Source organism: Phytophthora infestans, genomic scaffold (assembly GCF_000142945.1).
Source record: "Phytophthora infestans T30-4 supercont1.62 genomic scaffold, whole genome shotgun sequence".
In the NCBI taxonomy this organism is placed as follows: domain Eukaryota; phylum Oomycota; class Peronosporomycetes; order Peronosporales; family Peronosporaceae; genus Phytophthora; species Phytophthora infestans.
Genome location: NW_003303697.1, coordinates 330,984 through 353,554, shown reverse-complemented (window position 1 = coordinate 353,554; position 22,571 = coordinate 330,984). Strand labels below are relative to the sequence as shown.

Genomic DNA, 22,571 nt, shown 5'->3' with positions numbered 1-22,571 from the left:
ATGGAAAGCACAATAAATTGTCCCCAAAGGGCATATCGACGTGTCGATGTACAACGGCGCACAGAAGATTTCCCAGATCAACGAGCTTGAGTATGCTAAAGGATTCATCTACGCAAACGTGTGGTACCAGCCTTACATCCTAAAAATCGACCCTGAGACTGGCGGCATTGTCACTATTAGGGTTGAAAAGTGAAGTGCTTCGTGCACAACTGCAAAGTAATGCACTGTGAGGTTTAATTCAAAAGTGAGTCAAAAGTGCATCTGCTTTTGCATGGTGACTAGAATTTTAAATTTCCGGCAGAAGATATTCTTAATTTCAGGCTGTGTCGCTGACCGCACTCACTTCATCTTCGACGCGCGCAACAAGACCACGCTCCCGAGCGTGACAACAGTACGGTGAGTATTAGTACGGATGTGCGGTGCTAACGGCAATCCACTTGCGATTATGATTGATTAGGCCATGCCGAGGCGCCCACACTGCTTGTCGAGTGAGGTCCGAGTGACAGTTCCCAAGGGGGCACATAAGCAGTATCCCAATGTTTTCATGCTCGACGAAAAGGGACTCGCTCTCCTGCGAGACGAGATTGGGCGCTTTGTCATATTGAAAGAGTCGTGGTCCCTGCAAGAACTTGAGGAGCAGACCCGATACGCCCCGATTAGCTTGTGGGGCACCCATATCAAGATGTTTCCGACGTTGACCAAGATAGCACACAGAGTGTTCGCCATCTCAACCTCGTCAGCAGCTGCGGAGCGCTCGTGGAGCACACACGACTGCATCCACTCGAAGCAACGAAATCGACTTAGTTTGGAGACTGTGCTGATGCTAGTATTCATTTACTTGAACATGGGTGACAAGGGTCCAAGCGCAAGTATGACATTTACGACACCTTGGCTAAACAACACTGAAGTCGAAGCTTTCGAAGATGTGCTAGGGGTCGGAGATCTTGTCGAAGATGAAGCTGCTGTCACCGAGGAGCTGGAGTTCGACCTGGAATGTGTTGTCGATGATCGACATTACCCACGTGCCGGTAGAAGCGATGATGCCGACAGCGATACCAGCTCCACGGCTTCTTCGGTGAGATCGACGAATGAGTTGCAGCTCGTGCGCTAAATATTACTGAAACCCCATGACGTTCGAGCTCCTCAGCTACATGTGGCCCTTCTTAGATTCGACCCAACACCTTCCGAAATCGCTCATATTGATCACTTCCGAGAAATAAATGAGAATCAGCATTGTCTACATCATACGTCGACCAATACACTCCTGTACGCACAGTAGAACAACTCTAAGAATACTGATCACTTTAAAACATATTTCTTAAAAAGATGCGTACCGAGAGCGAGAAGGGGGCAGATCTCGGGTGACAACGGATTAGCGTAGACATGGCGAGGATCTCGAGGTCGTGTACTACGTTGATCCATTTTGATGTGCGCGAAATATACACAAAGCGAATCGTCGCGCCACTCCAAATGGCTATAGCAAATTGATGCCGTGTTGGATGCACGTGACATCAGGTTCCACGACATAATCATAAGCGTCCTGGCAAATACCATGTCTCGCGATGGGATTTTACAGCATTGACAAAGCAATTGTTTTATACAGACCAAGCGCCATTGGATCTTTGCCGACTTTGATTTGACTGAGACCCTGGCTAATAGCTGCAGCCACGTTATGCTGTAAACCTTTGAGGTGGCAGCTCATCACACGTGTCAATTCCGTTGACATTACGCAATGGTAGTCTTGAAACAGGTTGTAAGAAGCCAAACGATGACCAGCGTAGGGAGAAAAACTGTGGTACGCTCCATTGGGTTTCTTCAGCGAGACAATCCAAGTCATAAAGTCACGAGCCGTGATGCAAGAAGCATTAATTGGTGGGTTATCTGGAGCTGACGACAAAGCCTGCTTAATATAGTCCTTAGTCGCTTCATCGCTTACATTTAATGTAATGCTGCTCGCAAAGTCGTCGAGTACCAAATTTCTTTTGTTCTTTAGCATCCATTGTAAAAAGCGAGCTGTAAAACTGAGATAAGATAAGACGACCGAGTGTTCGCAAAGATTGTCTTTGAGCGCGCATTTGTGACTTCGGCTTCCAAAAGCTGCAAAGCGTCATCTGTGCCTGTCATTCTGTTCGGGACTACTATCCTGAGAATTCACGTATATTCTCAGCCTCTGAGTTACATATAGAAGATTGTATGCCTTCACGAAGAGTCGCCAACTCAATAATCAGAATTTTCGTTTCGTTCGGTAGAACGAACACGTTACCACATCTACTCTCATCATGTAAATTACGGACAATTAGTAATTTCCATTTTCAGCCAAACCGGACGGACTCCCATTCCAAGCGTCCAGGATTTACCACTAAGTACGAACAATAAATTGTGTTCTAATTAGCAAAGCAAATTGAATGGAAAGCACAATAAATTGTCCCCAAAGGGCATATCGACGTGTCGATGTACAACGGCGCACAGAAGATTTCCCAGATCAACGAGCTTGAGTATGCTAAAGGATTCATCTACGCAAACGTGTGGTACCAGCCTTACATCCTGAAAATCGACCCCGAGACTGGCGGCATTGTCACTATTAGGGTTGAAAAGTGAAGTGCTTCGTGCACAACTGCAAAGTAATGCACTGTGAGGTTTAATTCAAAAGTGAGTCAAAAGTGCATCTGCTTTTGCATGGTGACTAGAATTTTAAATTTCCGGCAGAAGATATTCTTAATTTCAGGCTGTGTCGCTGACCGCACTCACTTCATCTTCGACGCGCGCAACAAGACCACGCTCCCGAGCGTGACAACAGTACGGTGAGTATTAGTACGGATGTGCGGTGCTAACGGCAATCCACTTGCGATTATGATTGATTAGGCCATGCCGAGGCGCCCACACTGCTTGTCGAGTGAGGTCCGAGTGACAGCTCCCAAGGGGGCACATAAGCAGTATCCCAATGTTTTCATGCTCGACGAAAAGGGACTCGCTCCCCTGCGAGACGAGATTGGGCGCTTTGTCATATTGAAAGAGTCGTGGTCCCTGCAAGAACTTGAGGAGCAGACCCGATACGCCCCGATTAGCTGGTGGGGCACCCATATCAAGATGTTTCCGACGTTGACCAAGATAGCACACAGAGTGTTCGCCATCTCAACCTCGTCAGCAGCTGCGGAGCGCTCGTGGAGCACACACAACTGCATCCACTCGAAGCAACGAAATCGACTTAGTTTGGAGACTGTGCTGATGCTAGTATTCATTTACTTGAACATGGGTGACAAGGGCCCAAGCGCAAGTATGACATTTACGACACCTTGGCTAAACAACACTGAAGTCGAAGCTTTCGAAGATGTGCTAGGGGTCGGAGATCTTGTCGAAGATGAAGCTGCTGTCACCGAGGAGCTGGAGCTCGACCTGGAACGTGTTGTCGATGATCGACATTACCCACGTGCTGGTAGAAGCGATGATGCCGACAGCGATACCAGTTCCACGGCTCCTTCGGTGAGCTCAACGAATGAGTTGCAGCTCATGCGCTAAATAGTACTGAAGTTCTACGTAGTAGCTAACATAACGAACAAAAATACTAAACATGGTTGCTTCAAATACTCAAACATTGCTCACCAACGTGGCCGCTACATGTAGTCATACATGATTTTAAGTAATTAAATAATCTCTAAAAATAGCTGTGTGATTGGTCGATCGAAAAGTGCATGCGGAAGTGCATGTATCAAACAATGCAGTTTACTCTCACTATTCAGCTATGTTCGACCTGTCGAAACTGGTCGCCGACATGTGTCTTCTGGCTCTGTGCTCAACAGAATCGCTTACGTCGAAACAGAGGACGTGTTCTACCTCACGGGCAAGCTCTGGGGTTTTGTCAACATGGTTCGTCCCAAGAACTGTATTCTCTCTCAAGACCAATCGCCTTCACATTTCTGCGTGGATTTTAACTTTGCTAGTGAACTCAATTTGCGGTATAACATCTTGATCTCTTCGCTTGAAGCATAGGCATGCAGATCCTACGATAAATGCGATCTACCGGAAATAATGCCGAAGTCAGAATAACAAGTTGAATAAAATTCCAACAACGTACCGGAAAGACAGCGAGCGCTAGTGCAATGGCAGCAATAACTTGGACTTGTGTGCTTAGCTGTTTCGACACGAACACAGCACAACCACGTGAGACACCAGTAGCCGGATTTTTTCCACAAGTTCCGCTTGGAAGTGCGAAGGAGCATGCTACTTGGCACTCTGTCGTGGGCAGATACATGCCTGCTGTATTAGAGCAGGCTTGACGCTGATTGTCCCAGTTAGGCACCACTGGATCTGGTCGAGAGCTTGGGAATAAACTGGTATTGTCGATGCAGTGAAAGGGTAGTCCATATCCGCAACAGAAATTATCTCGCTGAAATTCCAGCACCATCGCACGATAAGAGCCCGTATCATCACCCCCCACGGCACTTTTAGTATAATACGACTGCCATACAAGCATGGCACCGGCGAATTCGTCACTGCGAAAAAAATATTGACACGTCTGTTGGTCTTGGTCACTCAGAGCCTCGTACTTCCCTACCGTAAGGCAAATGACTTGTGCCTCGTAGCTCAACGTAAGCATGGGAGCTCTACTGGCGGCAAGTGCGACCCCACCCATAACAGTTTGAAAGAAGAGTAGGAACACCAATAGAATGAGCTGAGCGAGCAACAGACATTTGTTCTTGGTTCGAGCAGTGGCAAATCCAAGCAACGCCGCAAACAAGTAGAAGATACCCGTGAAAATGAAACCACCGCCCACGTCACGAATTGTCAGGCCCAATAACTGGTGATAGTGCTCGTTATCGACGAGCAGCGCACCCAGAACAACGAGTAACACCATCTGAACGAAGCTATAGCACCCAGAACCAGCCATGAACTGGATAAGGCTCTCTTTGTTGAACATCGTAGCGTGGTGTTATCCCGTAGCATTTGGTCAGGGCAGATTTTGCACTCCAAAGACTTGACATCACGGCCAATTTCCTGTTATTTTTATCGACTGTAGAGGTGAACATTCCTAATCGAGTGTATGGGACGATGTCAAAGTCCGGGAAAGAGCAAAATATTCCGTGGATCTCGCTTTGCACAACAAGTTCGATCATGAGGTCAAAATGTGCTTGGTCGGGCACGAACTCGCCTCCAACACGGCCATCGACGTGGCAATTGCAGTTCGGCAAAAAATCTGCATCTCGTAAGTGCGAGCCCAAACCTGAAGTCGATGTTGGACTTTGCCTTGGAAACCAGGCTCGCTCAGCGTCAATATCGGAACAACTACTTCGTGCAGTCGACACAGTACCAAAAGAGCAGGAAGAATTGGGTCGCGAGTGCGTTGACGAGCTGATCGGTAGACGGAATGTCTTCGCTCGCGAACCTGAATGGCGTCTTCGCACTCTAATGAATGAGGCCGAAGGTGGAGATACCGTTGTACAAGATCAGAATGGGCACGAAGATATTGCAGCAGAGGTGAAAGAGATTATTCGAGTTCGATTCCAGATTGAGGACCAGGCGAAATCGATGCGCCACGTACCGAAACACCAAAAGCCATTATCACGACGATCGGAGTTTAAAAATCTGTGTCGAGGAGGCCTTGCCACACGGCCAACAGTACCCAATACTTTTACCAACAACGCGACCGTAAATATGGCTCACACGATGTCTCGACGCCATGAGAAGAAGGAAGTACGAGCCCATATGAAGCCAAGTGATCGTGAAACTCTGAGAGCGGAAGTGAGACCAGCCAAGGTTGCATCACGAAGCCACCGAAACCAACAACAACAGCATAAACTGGGATCGACCCCGTCAAAAAAGAAGCCATGTTCTTCTGTCACTCTTCCACTTCAGCAACAACCGATGGAGCGTCGATATCAGCTTCGTCATCAAGCACGCGAAGTTCGCAGAGTTCGTGCCGCGGAAGAGCGTGCGATGCAAAAGTTACAAATGTCTGTTACCGATGACAATAACAAGGAAGAGATCCAGGAACAACGACGTATAGAAGAAGAAGTCGGGCGCCTTACTTTAGAGAACCAGCAAGCTGCAGCACTCGAAGAGCGACTGCAGCATCGAAAAGCAAGCTTAAAGTCACTGAACACAGTTTTCGATGCATGGAATAAATATGTTAAATTCAAACGCGAGCATGAAACCCGAGTGGCTGTCGTGATCGACTGGCGTGTCATGAAACGAATTGTGACGAGCTGGAAACGATTTACACATCGACGAGCTCAAGTAAGAGCAGCTGAGCAAACACGCTCGAAATTGGTACGAGAAAAGCATATGAATGACCAAGCGAGACACTCCTATCGGATAAAGCACCTACCCTCCTGTTTTTATCGGTGGACAGCGTTTGTGACGCAGGAGAAGGGTCTGCGAGCAGCAGCAGAGGATGCAGAAAGGCGAAGAGCGCAGTCCCAGCGACTTATTGAGAGGCTACAACGACAGAAAACTTTAAAAAGCCCTCTGCCTAATCGTAATGGTCAAGCAGAAAATGAGTCTCTTGGCATCGAAAAAAGCGTCATTCATCAAGGAACCACGGACGAATGGGCCCCAAGTTGTCGCGGCCGCCCTACTTCGAGAAGTAACACGAAGATATTTGTGACAAATCGCCAAGACAAACGAGAATTGCATGCATGGACGGCTGCAGAAGAATCTCAACAATCTCCTGTCCAAGTACCCTCGTCTCCTCGCTCTTCACAGACTTCTTTGACACGAGCTCCTATGTACGTAGATAAAGTTTACAGGGCCATGGAACAGCGCGCAATGAAGCGAAAGCAACGGCGTGAAGATTTGAAGAAAAGATACGAAGAGCTTAATCAGCAAAAGCGAAGAGAGCAGATAGAGCAACGGGCAGCTCGTGACGCTCTGCTTCTGGAACAACAAATAGAGAAGAAGGCACGGATACGAGAAGGAAAATTAAAAGAGAGTCTCGCGCTGAAGGAGAAACAGGAACTGCGCGAACACTTGCTTGCTCAGTGGGACAAGGCGAAGAAGCATAATCGTAGACGCCTTTTGTACTTCTATGCACTACTTCCGTGGCGAAAGCACCAGAATCTTAACGAACGAGTTGCACGCAATGCAACCCGATGGCACGAGTTACGCTCGGTGTATTTGCATTGGGAACGATGGCAGGCGTTTGTGCAGGTCCGTCGGAAGGTTCATCGTCGACACGAGCGAGCGCGATTGGAGGAGGCTACCCGACATTATGTTTATTCTCTTCAACGACGTGCTCTTCGGGGATTAATGCGCTGCCATCAAACGATGCAGGCCCGAGCGCTTTCAGTGCGTCGTCAACATCTTTGGAATACCCTCCAACGCTCATGGACACATTGGAATGCACGACTCGCAAAGGAACGTGAACACCAACAAAAAGTCGTTTTCAAGGCAGTGATCAAGATGCAGCAAATAAAGCTTCGCCGAATTTGCGCGCGGTGGCGCGAAGTCACAAGCGAAGCCAAGTTCCGCAAAGAACTTGAGCGTGAGAAGCAGCAGCTTTGGCGTAAGGTGCGGGGATGGCTAGACGAGGACGAGTGAAAAGGACAGTGTTGCTGTACACTATTAATCAGAGGTCGGAAATAATAATTGTGATTCAATAAATTATTGGGTTTTGCAATATCAATTTTTATTATTGGTAGTTGACCTTAACAATACAATATGGTAATGGACCAATTACTGACAATAAGTAAAGCAAAAGGTTCCCTGGCAGGACCCGTCGAGGAAAGAAGCGCAACGCGACGCCAAGCATGACACGGTATATGCCTCTGGTGAAGATGATACCGGCAACTTCCAACATCGCTGAACGGCTATTTTCCCAGTGCAAGCTAGTGTTGACACCACAGCGCCACTCCGAAGCACCAGCGACGACGCCAGTACTTGTTGCCAATCGCGAAAGGGTTGGCATGGCTGACGACGTCGAAGATGAGAGCACCGCTGTTGCTCACGAAAGGGGCAACAGCAACAACCCTGACGGCCGCCCCGCGGGCGACAGGGACAACGCATCCGAGCTGCTGGATTTCATGCGTGGTCTGGCCGGACGACTGGACAAACTTGAAGAGTCGCAGTCGAAGCTTCATGAGAAGATCGGGGACAACGAGGACGCCGCGCGCGACGTCAGTGTGCCTACGACACCACCTATGAACTCGAGCCTGTTTGCCACAGGACTCGGGCGCGGAGCACGGATGCATATAGACTCTCTGGCGGTTTTGCCGGAGACTCCGTACACGACGACACCGCGAAGACCAGCGGTGCCACCGCAGTACTTCGGGCAACATCAACCAGGATACGGACTGCCGATGTCGCACATGCAGAGATTGTATGATGCAGCACAGGCTGCCCAACCGGCGATGGCTGCACAAAACGGCAGGACGCGCAGCAGGCTGGAGCCGGGAGGCTCCCAGCCATGAATCAGAATGCTGCGATCCGCTATCCGGATGCACGACAAAAGAAGCTAGCGGTAAGGCCGTTTGACGGCAGAGAGCTCTACGTTGGCCTGGGTCTGGATTCCTCGAGTGGGGCAGACGCTTTGAGCGCCAAGTCAACATCGCGCAGTCGGCGTGTGGCCTCGCGTGGCCTGAGGATGTCAAGGTCGACTTACTGGGGCATTACCTGGCGGGTACAGCAGAACGATACTACCACAAGCAAGTCGAGGCCTGGTGGGGGCAGCTGCCTACCCTACAGTACGTGATAAAGAGAATGCTGGAGGCGTTCAAAACGAGCATCACCTCAGCTCAAGCTATGAAGCTATTCACGATAGCCGAGGACGTCAAGAGATCGTGGTCCGAACACTACATGTACATGATAGCTAAATCGGAGGCGTGTGGAGGCAGCGCAGACTACTTGGTACTGAAAAAACATCGTACAGTACGCGTCCGCGGACTTACGTACTGTACTGATGGCCAAGGTGGACGGAACCAGAAGTGATTACCTGCAGCAAGCGGAGGAGCTCGCCCATTTCGCGCAAGCATAGAAGCCCGAGTCTACAAGGAACAGGAATCTCGGCAAGGAAGTCGTTGCTACCGTGGGTGAACAACGCAACAAGGAGACGCGACGGTGTCGCGAATGTAAGCGAATTGGGCATCTGCGAGCAGACTGTCCAGATCGTGGTCGAGGCCACGACAAAGGGTCGGATTTGACGCTTGCCTTGCGGGACAAGCCAACCGGTGACAACAACGAGTGGATACTCGACTGTGGGTCGAGCAGGCATCTAGTAAGTAATGAGCCTTGGCTCGACGATATTGAGTCGGTAGACGACGTGTGCCTGCAACCTAGCGGAGAACCGTTGAACGTGACGAAGAAGGACACTCTGACACTGCGGGGTCGGCGTGCGGTGCGGAGAAGATCATCAAGTTGACCGATGTGTACTATGCCGCAGGAGTCGTGCATAACTTGATCTCGTACGGAAAGTTGGACGAGAAAGGATTAACGCTGACCTATCGAGGTGGGCAGCGCGTCGTGGCTGTCAAGGACGGAGGCACAGCTGCTTTCGATGTTGGATTGCGGCGAAACGTGTTGGTAGTTTGTGGTGAGGTTGAGAAGGCGCACGAGGTCGTATCGGATGTGATCATGGCCGCATTGGACCGCGAGGCGGGTGCCTCGGGTGATGCGAACAGCGCAGTGCAAAAGGGTTCTATGGTGGAGCTCCATAGAAGACTGGGACGTCTCAGCTACAACGCTGTTGAGCGCCTTGCGCGCGACCCGAGCTCCGGGATTGAGCTCACAGATCGAAAGCGCTTTAACTGCCTTACATGTGCACAAGAAAAGCAGAGTGAGAATCGACAGTCCACCAAGGACAGCGGAGCTCACTCGCCGATCGATAGAGTTGGTGGAGTAATCTGCTCGGACCTCAAGGGCCCAATGACCCCCAAGGACCGGCTCAACAACCGCTACATGATCAACTTTGTTGACCACAAGAGCAACTACTGCAGAGTGTTTGTGGCACACACCAAGGACGCTGCTGCGAAGCAATTTGAGCATTTTCTAGTGTATTTCGAGAAGCATTTCAATTGCAAGATACACGTATTAAGGACGGCCTCGGGAGCCGAGTACCAGAATGTGGATATATTCTGCAAGCGCACTGGTGTGGCTAGGCAGAAGAGCGAGGCACGAAATCAAGCGAGCAACGGGAAAGCAGAAAGGATGCATCGCACAATCATGAACATGGCAAGGTGTATGATTTTTGCGTGCGGGCTCCCTTTGCGGTTTTGGGGTGATGCAGTACAGAACGCTGCATATAAACTGAATAGGTCACCATCGAACTCGAACCCGGGGCGTGCATCGCCGATGAAGGTGTTGACCAAGAAGACGCCGCAGTTGGGTGAAATTGTGGTTTTCGGGTTTCCGTGTACGGTGTACAGGGACCCGCGTAATAAGAACTTCTCGCATAGGGCCCAAGAGGGCATGATTATCGGCGTTGGTGAGAAAACCGAGGGCTGCCGAGTGTACTTGCCCAAGGACAAGGTGGCCATCACAACGCAGCACGTAAGGGACATTAAAACCCTCGACAAGACGCAGAATGAGCAAGTTCAGCGCCTGTACCTACGCGAGGACTCGGCCGAGGCTGAGGAGGAGCAGTCCAGTGCAGATGTTTCGTCTGCTGGTGCGGACGGTACCGCAGGTATGGGGAGTGCGAACGGTCGCGAGAAGACCGCAAAGAGGCGCGGCAAAAAGGCGAAGAAGAAGCCTTGGTCGCGGGAGCGACCGGTAACAAGGTCGGTGGGCCGGGATACTGCTGGAGAGATGGGCGAGGCCGCTGAGCAGGAAGAGGTCAGTGGCGACGTTGTGAACAACGCTGTCGAAGTAGACCCGAAGAATTATAGAGAGGCCATGAGTAGCAGCATCAAGAAAAAGTGGCTCAAGGCTATGGTTGAGGAGCTAGCCGCTGGAAGCAAACGGCGTATGGAAGATCGTGAGGCTACGGCGAGACGTACGTGCACTGCATTCGAAATGGGTGTATAAGACTAAGCGCGATGCAGAAGGACTGATCGAGAGGCTAAAGGCACGATTGGTAGCGTGTGGTAATGAGCAAGAGTTTGGAGTGAACTACGGGATCACGTTCGCTGCCGTCATTGAAATGACAAGTGTAAAGATGATCTTTGTACTGGCCATGAAGTGGTGTGTGCCAGCGAAGCACGGGGACGTACCCAATGCTTACACCAAGGCCGACAAGGAAGCCGATTTGGAGTCCTTTTGCGCATCCCGCAGGGGATGATCATTCCGGAGGAGATTATGAAGGCGTTGGATGCTACAAGCGTGAACGAGCTTGCGCTGGAGCTCCACAAGGCGCTGTACGGTCTCAAACAGGCTGGGTGACTCTGGATAAACTGCTTTACCAGAAACTCGTCGAGATCGGGTTCGTGCAAAGTTTGGTGGACCTGTGTGTATACTTCAGATCCAGGGACGGCGTTTTACTTGAAGTGGGCGTATACATGGATGACCTGTTGGTCACTGGCACCGAGCAGGCGGCGGTCGACGCGCTCTTCGGCGAGCTGTCATCGCTCTCTGCGAAGGACTTGGGGCGTGCGCACAAGTTCCTGGGAATGCGCGCTAACTGCGACGACGAGTGTGGCTATGAGATGGACCAGGAGGTTACCATCAGGGACCTGCTTAGAGAGCATGGGATAGAACTGGCTCACGGTGTGAGATCCCCAGTCGGCGACGAGTGGAACGAAAGTGCGGTAAACACGGGTGAGTTACACCCCGTAACCGGTAGCGACGACACGATCACAGTGTCAAGTTTCCAATCACTAGTTGGTAGTTTGCTATGGCTGGCGCGATACACTCACCCGAATATAGCGTTTGCGGTTCACAAAGCGACGAGAAGAGCGCATATTCTGACGATGACGGACTGGAAGCTGTATCCTGCGCTACTTGGCAGGGACGCGTGCGTTGCGTCTGCGGATGCATGGGAAAGGGGACTCGCGGAAACCTTTGGAAGTTGTGGCCTACAGCGACGCTGATTTTGCCGCAGATAAGGAAGATCGACGGTCGGTGATTGGTGGTTTCATCACTATGGACGGGATGGCGATTGGCTGGGTGTGCATAAAGCAGGGAGGCGTATCATTGTCAACGATGGAAGCCGAATATACAGCCACGTCAGTCATGGGACAGGAGCTACTGGGGATTCGTGAGCTGCTCAATGAGCTGGACGTTGCATTCGTGGAGCCGCTGGTGTTGAAGGTCGACAACCAGGCTGCTTTAAAGCAACTGGAAGGCGAGAGGGCCTCGTCAAAGGCCAAGCACATCGATGTGCGAATTAAGTTCATTGTACATCACACCAGGCGTGGAGTGCTGAAAGCTGAATACTGCGATAGCGAGCACGTGCCGGCAAACCTATTGACCAAGGTGCTGCCAGCCCCGAGACTGAGTGAACTGAGGACGCTCGTAGGGCTACAATAACAAGTGTATAAGGAAACGAAGGGTCGCATCGACCGACGAGGAGGAATGTCGAAGTACAGTGGTACAGACGAGGTATTAGCTGATCCGCAGCCAGGTGCGCGGGCGTCGGCAGCTGCGACGGACCCCAAGATCAGCACAAGTGGTCGTCGAGGCCATTGCTTGGCTGACAAGGCACAAAGAGGAATGATATGGTGAATAGGAAGTCGTAGGACGAGGTCTAAACTGAACACTCTCTCTTTTGCGTAAGAAGCCTCGTGTTCATACAAGTGCTAACAAGTCAGGTCACGGACTGACTTACAACAGCACCCGATAAGCAGCAACTACATTTCCAGACTTGCCGGTAATGCCACGTAAAAGCAAACAAAATACGTAACTCCACGCACTTGATAACAGAAGAAGATAAAAAAAACGAGTCTACCCTGACAACCAGGAGTAACGTTTTATGGAACTGGACAAGGAAGCAGCTGAATGGCCCTGGTGCCGGCCTTTCTTGGGGGCTCTCCAGGATAACACGGACTCAGAAGATGAAACTTCAGAATTCGAAGATGACCCCGACTTATTCGTTGCAGGTAGAATATACGATAAGAAACCTAGTCAAAGACGGGCAAGACTACTATTTAGTTTCTTGGGTGGGGCTGCAAGAATTAACCTGACAGCCGTCGTCAGACCTTCCATAGAACATGATAACGACTTTTAATAATGAGGAGCTTGGCGTGGCTAGGCCAGTTGACTATCGGGCCAGCATACTCACGGGGATCATGCCGTACCATGGACTCTTGCTGGTGCAAGAGTACATGGTACGGCAAGATTTAGCTAGATATTGTTCCAATATATTTAAATTTCGGCAATTTTTATTATTGGAAGTGATCATATTGGAATTTTTATTACGGCAAAATCTTGCCACCAATACAATACAGAATGTTTTGGTCGGGTTGGAGTAGCGCCCTCCCGGTAGATGGCGCCGAGCTGAGCCTCTGCGCCACTCTGCGGACGCCACCCTCGTGGCAGCGTCTAGCTTTCACGGGACTGTGCAGGCGTCTCTGTGGGCAAGGCGGTGCGGTGATGTACACTGTGGTCTCGGTCACGGCGCGCAGAAGGCTTCGCTGCGACTATGACCAAGCTCGCCGTAGCGAGAGGGCCATTAACGGCATGGACCAGGAAGATTTACTGGACGCGCATCAAGGCCAAGGCGTACTGCGGACTCCAGCGATGGACTTTGTACTCAGTGGACGGCGGGCGAAGGATTCGGCGAGGGAGGCAAACGGAACCAGAACAGATACTACAGATCGAGCCACTCGGCGTCAAACCTGTTAATGGTGTAGAGGTGTTGGGACGAAGCTTGGGGCTGAACGGAGTGACTTCTGCACTTGGTGCGGAGACCGGAGTGAAGACACTTGAGCGGAAGAAGGAAGATTCGAAAGTGATTGATTTATCGGGGCTTACACTGTCCTCACTACCTTGGTCATCCAATCATTCTGTACTCGTCCAATCATTCTACTCGTCCAATCATGGATGGCATAAACAGCTTACCATAATCACAGCGAGATCGTATTGGACCGGTTCAGGTTGACCGGTTAATGGGTACAGCTGGTACACAGTACCAAGACCAGCAACCCTCAATACTCCCCCTCAATGCGAACGCGCGTGGATGCCGAGAGCAGCTGCTAGGTCCATGTGACGAGGCCCTGGGAGCGCCTTCGTCATGATGTCAGCCAGCATCACAGAAGTCTCGCAATACTCGAGCTTGACTTCACCACGCTTGACTTCATCGCGGATGTGGTGGTACTTGATGTCGATGTGCTTGACGCGGCCGTGGCTCACAGGATTCTTCGTCATCTTGATGCACGACTGGTTGTCTTCTTGGATCTTGAGGTCGGGTCCAGTCTCATTGGCAGCTGCTAAGATCTCGCACAGTAGGCGATGAATCCACTTGCCTTCTTGAATTGCCAGACTGAGCGCGATGTACTCCGCTTCGCTCGTAGACAGCGAAACACTTGACTGCTTCTTGCTGCCCCAGATCACTGGCGCACCCATCAGCATGAACGTGTAGCCGGAAGTCGACTTGCGGTCCGCGAGGTCACCAGCCCAGTCTGCGTCAGAGTATCCGCGAAAGTCGATGTTGTTACCCGGCTTGTAGCAGATTCCATGCGTCTTGGTGCCTGGCAGGTAGCGAAAGATACGCTTGACCGCAACCCAGTGTTCTTCTTGGGGATTCTCCATGAAGCGCGACACATAGCCCACCGCGTACGCAATATCTGGACGCGTCGCGGTCATCTGGTGCATTAGTGCACCAACTGCTTCGCGAAACGGAGCTTGTACCTTGGTCGCCGCGTCGCTTGGAACCATTCGAATGCTTATATCCACCGGACTCACCAGAGCCTTGCACTCGTCTATGCCAAAGCGCTTCAGGATGTCATCCACATAACGCCGTTGACTCATCGTCACGCTGCCGTCCGGACCGTCTACCAATTCGACCCCAAGGACGAACACACACTTGCCGCTGTCGGTCATTTCGAAGCGTGTCTTGAGGTCGTCCTTCGTGCGTGAGATCAGCTCGGGTGAGCGTCCGGTGACCAGGACATCGTCAACGTAGACCAGTATGAATACACAGTGGCCATCAACAACTTTGATGTAGAGGCACGGGTCAAAGGCCGAAACTTGAAAGCCGATAGAGCATACGAACTCGTCGAAGGTCTCGTTCCACACGCGCGAAGCTTGGTTTAGACCGTAAATGGCCTTCACCAATTCCAGGCAGTCGAAGTCACCGTCGAGCTCGACACCTTCGGGAACCACGCAAAACACGATCTCCCTCATCACGCCGTACAGGAATGCCGTCACCACGTCTAGTTGGTCTAGCGGCCAGCCAAAGTACTTGGCCAAAGCGATCACCATGCGCAACGTCACGTACTTGACAACCGGCGAGAACGTCTCAGTGTAGTCGATGCCGTACTTTTGCTTTAAGCCCTTGGCCACGAGGCGTGCCTTGTACTTCTCGATCGATCCGTCCGCTTTGCGCTTGATCTTGAACACCCACTTGGTACCAATGGCGCGTTGTCCGTTAGGCAGCTTAGCAGCACGGAACACTCCTCGAAGTCGCATCGACTTGAGCTCAGCACGAGCTGCTTTGCGCCAGTGCACTTGGTCGGGGCCGTTCACCACCTCTTGAAAAGTCGCCGGCTCCGATACGTCCACCGCAGCTTCGACTGCGTTGGCACTTGCACGCCAAAACACGGGGGGGGTCGCTTCTTCATCTTAATCTTCAGCTGTTTCTTCTTCGTTTACGTCTGCTCGACGTGAAGACGAATTGGTCGGCGCACATGCTTCTTCCAGTCCGGGTTGATGACGTGTAGTTCGCGGTCTTGTGGCAGATTCATCTTCACTCGGGCGGCTCTTGCGCGTCCCCGCCTGCCTGTGCTCCGTCTGACGCGAACCGTCATTGTCGATGTCGAGAGATTCAAAGTCCTGGTCGTCGACGTCTTCATCGGAAATTGGCTCTGAAAGTCCAAAGGTCGATTCATCGAAGTTGACATCGCGACTGATAGCTACCTGCCCCGCCTAGATGTCATAAAGTCGATACGCCTTGGATACTTTTTCGCAGCCCAGGAACAATCCGGCGCGAGCCTTCGGGTCCCACTTGAACCGTTTCTCCTTCGGAGTTAAGATGAAAGCTCGACAGCCGAAGACGCTCATGTGTTTCACACTCAGCGCGGACTTGTACACAATCTCGAGCGGAGTCTTGCACTCGATCTTTGGTGACGACAGGCGGTTCTTCACGTAGATGGCCGTCATCGCCGCTTCACCCCAGAAACACTTGTCCAGCTTGGCATGATGCAGCATGCTGCGGTCGATCGTGACGATGGTGCGGATGGACCGCTCTGCCGTGCCGTTAGTCTGGTGCGCGTACGGAACCGTGGTTTGTTGCTCGATGCCTTCGTCTTCGTAGAAATCGTTGAGCGAGTTGGTCGCAAATTCACGAGCTCCGTCGTGTCGCACGAACTTGACCTTCTTGCCAAACTGCTTCTGCACCTTCGTGATGTACGTCTTGATGCAGTCTTCGCTTTCTGATTTGGCACGCAGACAGAAACCCTTCATGCACCCGCTGGCTTCGTCTACGATCAGTAGCAAATACTTGCTGCCACCAAGCGAGGCTTTCTCCATGGGTCCGCAAACGTCGAAGTGAAGCAGCTCGAAACTGTCGTAACGACGCTTGTCACGGTTGCTAGGGAATGGTTTTTGGACCATCTTGCCTTGCTGGCAGCCGCGACACAGACTTGGTCCGCTAGGCTTGGAAGGTGCTTTCGCGTCCTTGATCATCTTGTTGTCGACCATCTTGCGAAGCACCTCGACTGGAGCGTGACCCATACGCGCATGCAGGTCGACCGTCCTTCTAGTTGTCGCCGCATTTGCTGATCGAAAAGGCGTGCGAAGCCAGTAGAGTCCATCTACGAGATCCGCCGATGCCACCACTTGATTCGAGTCCTTGCGTGAGATGTGCATCTCGGTCCCATCGAACACCACTTGGAACTTTCCGTTCTTGTTGATCTGCGGTACTGAAAGCAGATTCTTGCTCATGTTAGGCACATAGAGCGCGTTCTTGATCTCGATCTCGCGCTCGGCACCGTTGGGAAGGACCACTCTTTCCACGATGGTCCCCACACCCTTGATAGCCGCCTTGTTCCCGTCGGCCACCGAAAGTTCGCCTTCATTGCGCTCGATGAGATTGGCGAACTTGGACTTGTCGTTACAGATGTGGTGCGTGGCACCACTGTCGACCACCCATATTCCAGACACATTCTTGTTCGTCGATACTCCACATTCCAGGGAAACCGCGAACGCTACTCGATCGTAGTCGTAGTCGTCGTCGCCGTCGTTTCGCCACTGGATGTTGTTAGCTCCGCGTCCACGGCCGTTGCAGCCGCGTCGAGCACCTCGACCCTCATCCTTCTGCTTGGTCCAGCACTTGTCAATCATGTGCCCCAATTTCCCGCAGTACGTGCATTGGCGAGACTCTCGGTCGGTGTTGAACGCCTTAGCCGCGTTTTCAGTCTTCACCGTCGCCGTCTTCTCACCTTGTCGCTTGATGTGCTCGTTTGTGAGCACTTTCACAACGTCTTGCGGCCGCAGCTCTGCGTTGCTCATCTCCAGATTGAGCACGACGTTCTCGTAGCTCTTGGGGAGACTTCGCAGTAAGCAGATCGCCACGTCCTCGTCCTCCATCTTGGCGCCGATGCTGCTGAGCTTGACACTGATGTTGAGGACCTCGTTGCAATGATGCAAGACATTGCCGCCTTCCGACATCTCCATGCTGAAGAGTTGGCGCTTCAGGTAGATGCGACCAGCCTTCTGCGACCCACCATACAGCGTCTTCAAGCGCGTCCGCGCGTTCCACGCTTCCTCGTAGTCATCAACCACGTGATGGTAGTCCGCGTTCATGTGGAGCAACATCAGTCCGAACGCAATGCTGCTCGCCTTGATGTAGTCGTCCTTGGTACAGATGTCCGTGAAGCTCGGCGTCGTTTCCCGGTTCACTACGTGCCATACCGACATGGTCGAAAACACGCCACGCATGTAGCGGTTCCACGTCGCGTAGTTGTCACCGTTGAACTTGTCGACGGTGACCTTGGTTGAGGCGTCATGGGCAGAGGACATGGTGCTTGAGCTCATAACCTGTTAATGGTGTAGAGGTGTTGGGACGAAGCTTGGGGCTGAACGGAGTGACTTCTGCACTTGGTGCGGAGACCGGAGTGAAGACACTTGAGCGGAAGAAGGAAGATTCGAAAGTGATTGATTTATCGGGGCTTACACTGTCCTCACTACCTTGGTCATCCAATCATTCTGTACTCGTCCAATCATTCTACTCGTCCAATCATGGATGGCATAAACAACTTACCATAATCACAGCGGGATCGTATTGAACCGGTTCAGGTTGACCGGTTAATGGGTACAGCTGGTACACAGTACCAAGACCAGCAACCCTCAATAAAACCTGTTACCGTCCGGTGAGTCGGATACGTGCAAGGAGAAGAACAGATACTACGAACATGGCACAAAAGCAGTTGGCACCGGTTGGAAACAGGACCTGGGGCTGCCCGACACTGAAGAAGAGACCGGAGCAGGAGAGCGACACAGCGAGCGTCATTTTCACCAAGGACGAGGGGGAGGGAGGGGAAGCACGGAGAGCCTCACATTCCTGACGAATGCGGAAAAGGTATACCGGTATTGTACCTAGTATGATATCGGTGGCTCTGCTTTTTTATATCCCGCTGACTAGAGCTACGCGATACTCGTAATACATTACATTAGGTCACCTGGCAAGTTGCGCGGTACATAACCAATTATGCTATTTTTGTCAAAGTAAAAACAATTTACTCAAACCGAGTAGTAACCCATCGCACACAAAGACGTTTTCAGAAGATCAAGTTAATCAGGAAAAACATACATTTTGGACATGTTACCAAGGCTGTCGCTAGGGCTTTTACAACAACTTAAGTACACTGTTTTATGCTAAAAAAAGTCTATATGAAGCTTCGACCAGTTTCGATATCGTTTTACCTGTTCAAAACTCGTCCGAGTACTGAGTCAGCGAGTCCTCACTTGCATCTTCTTCTCCGCCGAGATCGTTAAGCGATGTTATCAGACGACGCTTCTTCTTCGCACGGTATTTGGCCTGTTGTAGTCGCCTCTTTTCTTTAATACTCATGCCAAGTTGAATCAGTCTGTGCTGGGACTGCCGATACCAGTCGCCCATTTCGTCCCGAAGAGGGTTTTTCGCGATGTGGCAGTTTGTGAGAGCAACACACATTCGAAAAACGTCGCCATATAGATCCTCGCTCCAGCGAAACTTGTCCGCAGAAACGCGCCATAACATGTTCAGCCTACCAAAATAATTTTCCACGATAATCCGGTCACTAGAAATTCTGTCGTTGTTCACAAGCTCCGGACGAGTCAAGTTTCTTCCTTTTTGGGGGTGAATGCATCGCAGATATTGTGCTGTACCTTGGTATCCTTTGTCGGCGAGTATGGCCCACTGATCAGAAAACATTTCGATCAACGGACCCTCGTCTTCGAGTTGGCTATCCCCTGGTAGCTTTAGCATTCTCCCAATGTGAAATGACTTGTTTTCTTTGAACATCGACACATCATGCGTTGCGCCTTTGGCGTGATCAGAGCAGTTGATCGCGTACCCATGGCTGTTAACCGACACCTCCACCTTCAGGCCATACAAATGATGTTTGCCACTGTAATATTTGCCGTTTTCCTGGATAGAACCTCCTGGACGCCAGCCTTGCTGGAATGTGACGTCCACGGCGTACAAAGCGCAAGGGAAGTTCTTAAACGTATGCCGAGACGTTACAGCAGAGCGCATTGTGGTGAGGTCAGCTTGTGCCTCAACTTGATCCACATACAGTTTAGGTGACAAAAGCCGTATGAACTTAGTTACAGTGTCGGTAAACGTAGCAGTCGGAATTCGGAAGTTCTTGCTGAGGGTTTCCCACGTCCCTCCAGCATGCAACGTGAACAGGGTCATGAAAAAGGCGTCCTTTCCGCTGATTTTAGAGCGTCTACCTCTTCCGACGTTGTAGTTGACTACAACGTAGTCTCTCACCGACAACCAAAGCTCGTTGAACTCTCTCAAAGTAAACGTTGTCATCTCCTTAATGCCAGAAGATCCACCAATGTCACGAAATTCATCGAGGAATGGAGTGTCAGTTGACTCGTTGTCACCGTCGTGCAGTACTGTTGTAGGGAAGCGGCTCAGCTCTTGTTCACGTCGAAGCTGGTCCTCACTAAATTATGAGAGTACATTCTCTACATGCTGACGTACTTGTTTCTGAGAGCGAACTCCCCGCCAAGGTCTTTGAAGTGTTGTATCTGAAGCACTTGATGCAGTTGACGTTCGACGCGACATTGTCCGAGTTAGACTTGGTCTTGTATGTGGGCTTGGAAAAGAGTTAGTAAATCGGCAAATGAGCCACTTTCCCAACGGGTGACTTTATTCCACGGGAGAGACTGTGTTATTCCTGTAGATCCTGCCCACCGAAAAAAACACCATCCGTTCAGAGTACAACATGTTATTCCTGATGTTGACAATATTCTGTCATATGACGGGTAACCCAGCGGGTCGAACATTGTTCCCAGTAAATCATCTACTCTTTTAGAAGTTGCTAGCCAACTATCCAAGCGTTTTATTACATTACATTACATTACAATACAGTTATTTTCCGACCTCTGCTATTAATACTACTATAATACATATATTAGTTCATGTATCAGTATTAGAACTAGGTATTTTGCAATGATCGATATCTAAATAAATATCAGTATGACCTACTTCAATGTTTCGGTACTACTACTATCGTGTTGTAGGTAGTACTATTAGTAGCCCCTTCCCTCACAAAAAGATCTGCTCACATACCATGGAGGAGATCGGACTTCCCCCCGTGGCCGCGGACGAAGAGCCGCTGGTGCCTGTGACTATCGAGACCAAGACGGATCTGTATGCCAAGTACAAGTCGTTGGAGCGTCACCTGGAGTTCCTGGACATCCAGGAAGGTTACATCAAGGACGAGATGAAGAATCTCAAGCGTGAACTCATCCGCGCCAAGGAGGAGGTGAAGCGTATTCAGTCGGTTCCGCTTGTTATTGGCCAATTCCTCGAGATGGTGGACGCCAATTACGGTATCGTGGGCTCCACGGCCGGCTCTAACTATTACGTACGCATCCTCAGCACGTTGGACCGTGAGCGTCTTAAGCCCAACTCGTCTGTGGCTCTGCATCGCCACTCACACGCCGTCGTGGATGTGCTACCTCCTGAGTCAGACTCTAGCATCCAGATGATGCAAATGTCGGAGCGTCCTGACGTTTCGTACTCTGATATCGGTGGTATGGACATTCAGAAGCAGGAAGTGCGCGAGGCCGTGGAGCTACCACTTACCCACTTCGACCTGTACAAACAGATTGGTGTGGATCCACCGCGCGGTGTTCTCATGTACGGCCCTCCAGGCACCGGCAAGACCATGTTGGCCAAGGCTGTGGCTAACGCCACCACCGCCGCCTTCATCAGCGTCGTGGGCTCTGAGTTTGTACAGAAATACTTAGGTGAAGGGCCGCGTATGGTGCGCGACGTCTTCCGTTTGGCCAAGGAGAATTCGCCTGCCATTGTCTTTATCGATGAGGTGGATGCTATTGCTACCAAGCGCTTCGATGCTCAGACTGGAGCCGATCGTGAAGTGCAGCGCATTTTGCTTGAGCTACTGAACCAGATGGATGGCTTCGACCAGGCCACCAACGTCAAGGTTATCATGGCTACCAACCGCGCTGATACGCTAGACCCGGCACTGCTGCGTCCTGGTCGTCTGGACCGTAAGATTGAGTTTCCGTTGCCCGACCGACGACAGAAACGTTTGATCTACCAGGCCTGCACAGCGAAGATGAATCTTGGGGACGAAGTCGACCTGGAGGACTACGTCAACCGCCCGGAGAAAATCAGCTCGGCCGACATTGCGTCAATCTGCCAGGAAGCAGGTCTGCAGGCTGTGCGCAAGAACCGGTATGTGGTGCTGCCCAAAGACTTCGACAAGGGTTATAAGAACGCTATCAAGCGGGCGGACACGACGTTTGAATTCTACCACTAGGCAAGTTGCGAGAAACTTTGCTAGTGATTTACAGGATCGGCGCGCCACTTGCTGGCAACAACCGATAAGAATAAAAAGACGAAGTAACACGGTAACTCCTTCTTGTACATGTGGAAACGTAACTTCGAAGTACTTAAGTGCCTTTTAAAGTAAGATGGAGAACTACTCATTTGTTTTCGAGCTTCTTGGAAGTTTTGGAGCGCTGTATAGCACAGATTTCATCCTGAAGGCATGCTAGTGAGTAGATAGATTAAAAACAATCGGTAGGGTCAACCAACGTACATGAACGTGGGTGAGCTTCTCCTGCAGATCTCGTTCAAGCTGTAGAAGCTCTTTTTCCGATAAGAGGTGAATCGAGCGAGCTAATAGCGTTTTGTTGAACCAATGACCGTATCTGAAGGAGAAACACTCCACGAGTCAGTCTCTGGCTCCTTCATGCGGAGTGGAAATATGACCGTACTTGATGACGAGCGATTCAATGATCGGGAGCACATTCGTGTCAAGTTTGTACTTGATAGTCACAACTGCCGGGTGAATAAATCC

General features: G+C 51.0%; 3 protein-coding genes across 3 annotated transcripts; 2 read left to right on the top strand and 1 right to left on the bottom strand.

Moving 5' to 3' along the window:
• Positions 1-3,906: 3,906 nt before the first annotated feature.
• PITG_18449 (uncharacterized protein) lies at positions 3,907-4,915 on the bottom strand (the record flags this gene model as incomplete). The annotated part of the gene is made up of 2 exons (XM_002896329.1): positions 3,907-3,998; positions 4,069-4,915. The coding sequence occupies 2 exons, from the start codon at positions 4,913-4,915 to the stop codon at positions 3,907-3,909; spliced, it is 939 nt and encodes a 312-aa protein (XP_002896375.1).
• Positions 4,916-6,747: 1,832 nt separating this feature from the next.
• PITG_18448 (uncharacterized protein) lies at positions 6,748-7,533 on the top strand (the record flags this gene model as incomplete). The annotated part of the gene is made up of 1 exon (XM_002896328.1): positions 6,748-7,533. The coding sequence occupies one exon, from the start codon at positions 6,748-6,750 to the stop codon at positions 7,531-7,533; it is 786 nt and encodes a 261-aa protein (XP_002896374.1).
• A 13,267-nt stretch (positions 7,534-20,800) lies between these two features.
• Positions 20,801-22,145, top strand: PITG_18446 (26S protease regulatory subunit 6B; the record flags this gene model as incomplete). The annotated part of the gene is made up of 1 exon (XM_002896327.1): positions 20,801-22,145. The coding sequence occupies one exon, from the start codon at positions 20,811-20,813 to the stop codon at positions 22,026-22,028; it is 1,218 nt and encodes a 405-aa protein (XP_002896373.1).
• Positions 22,146-22,571: the final 426 nt, after the last annotated feature.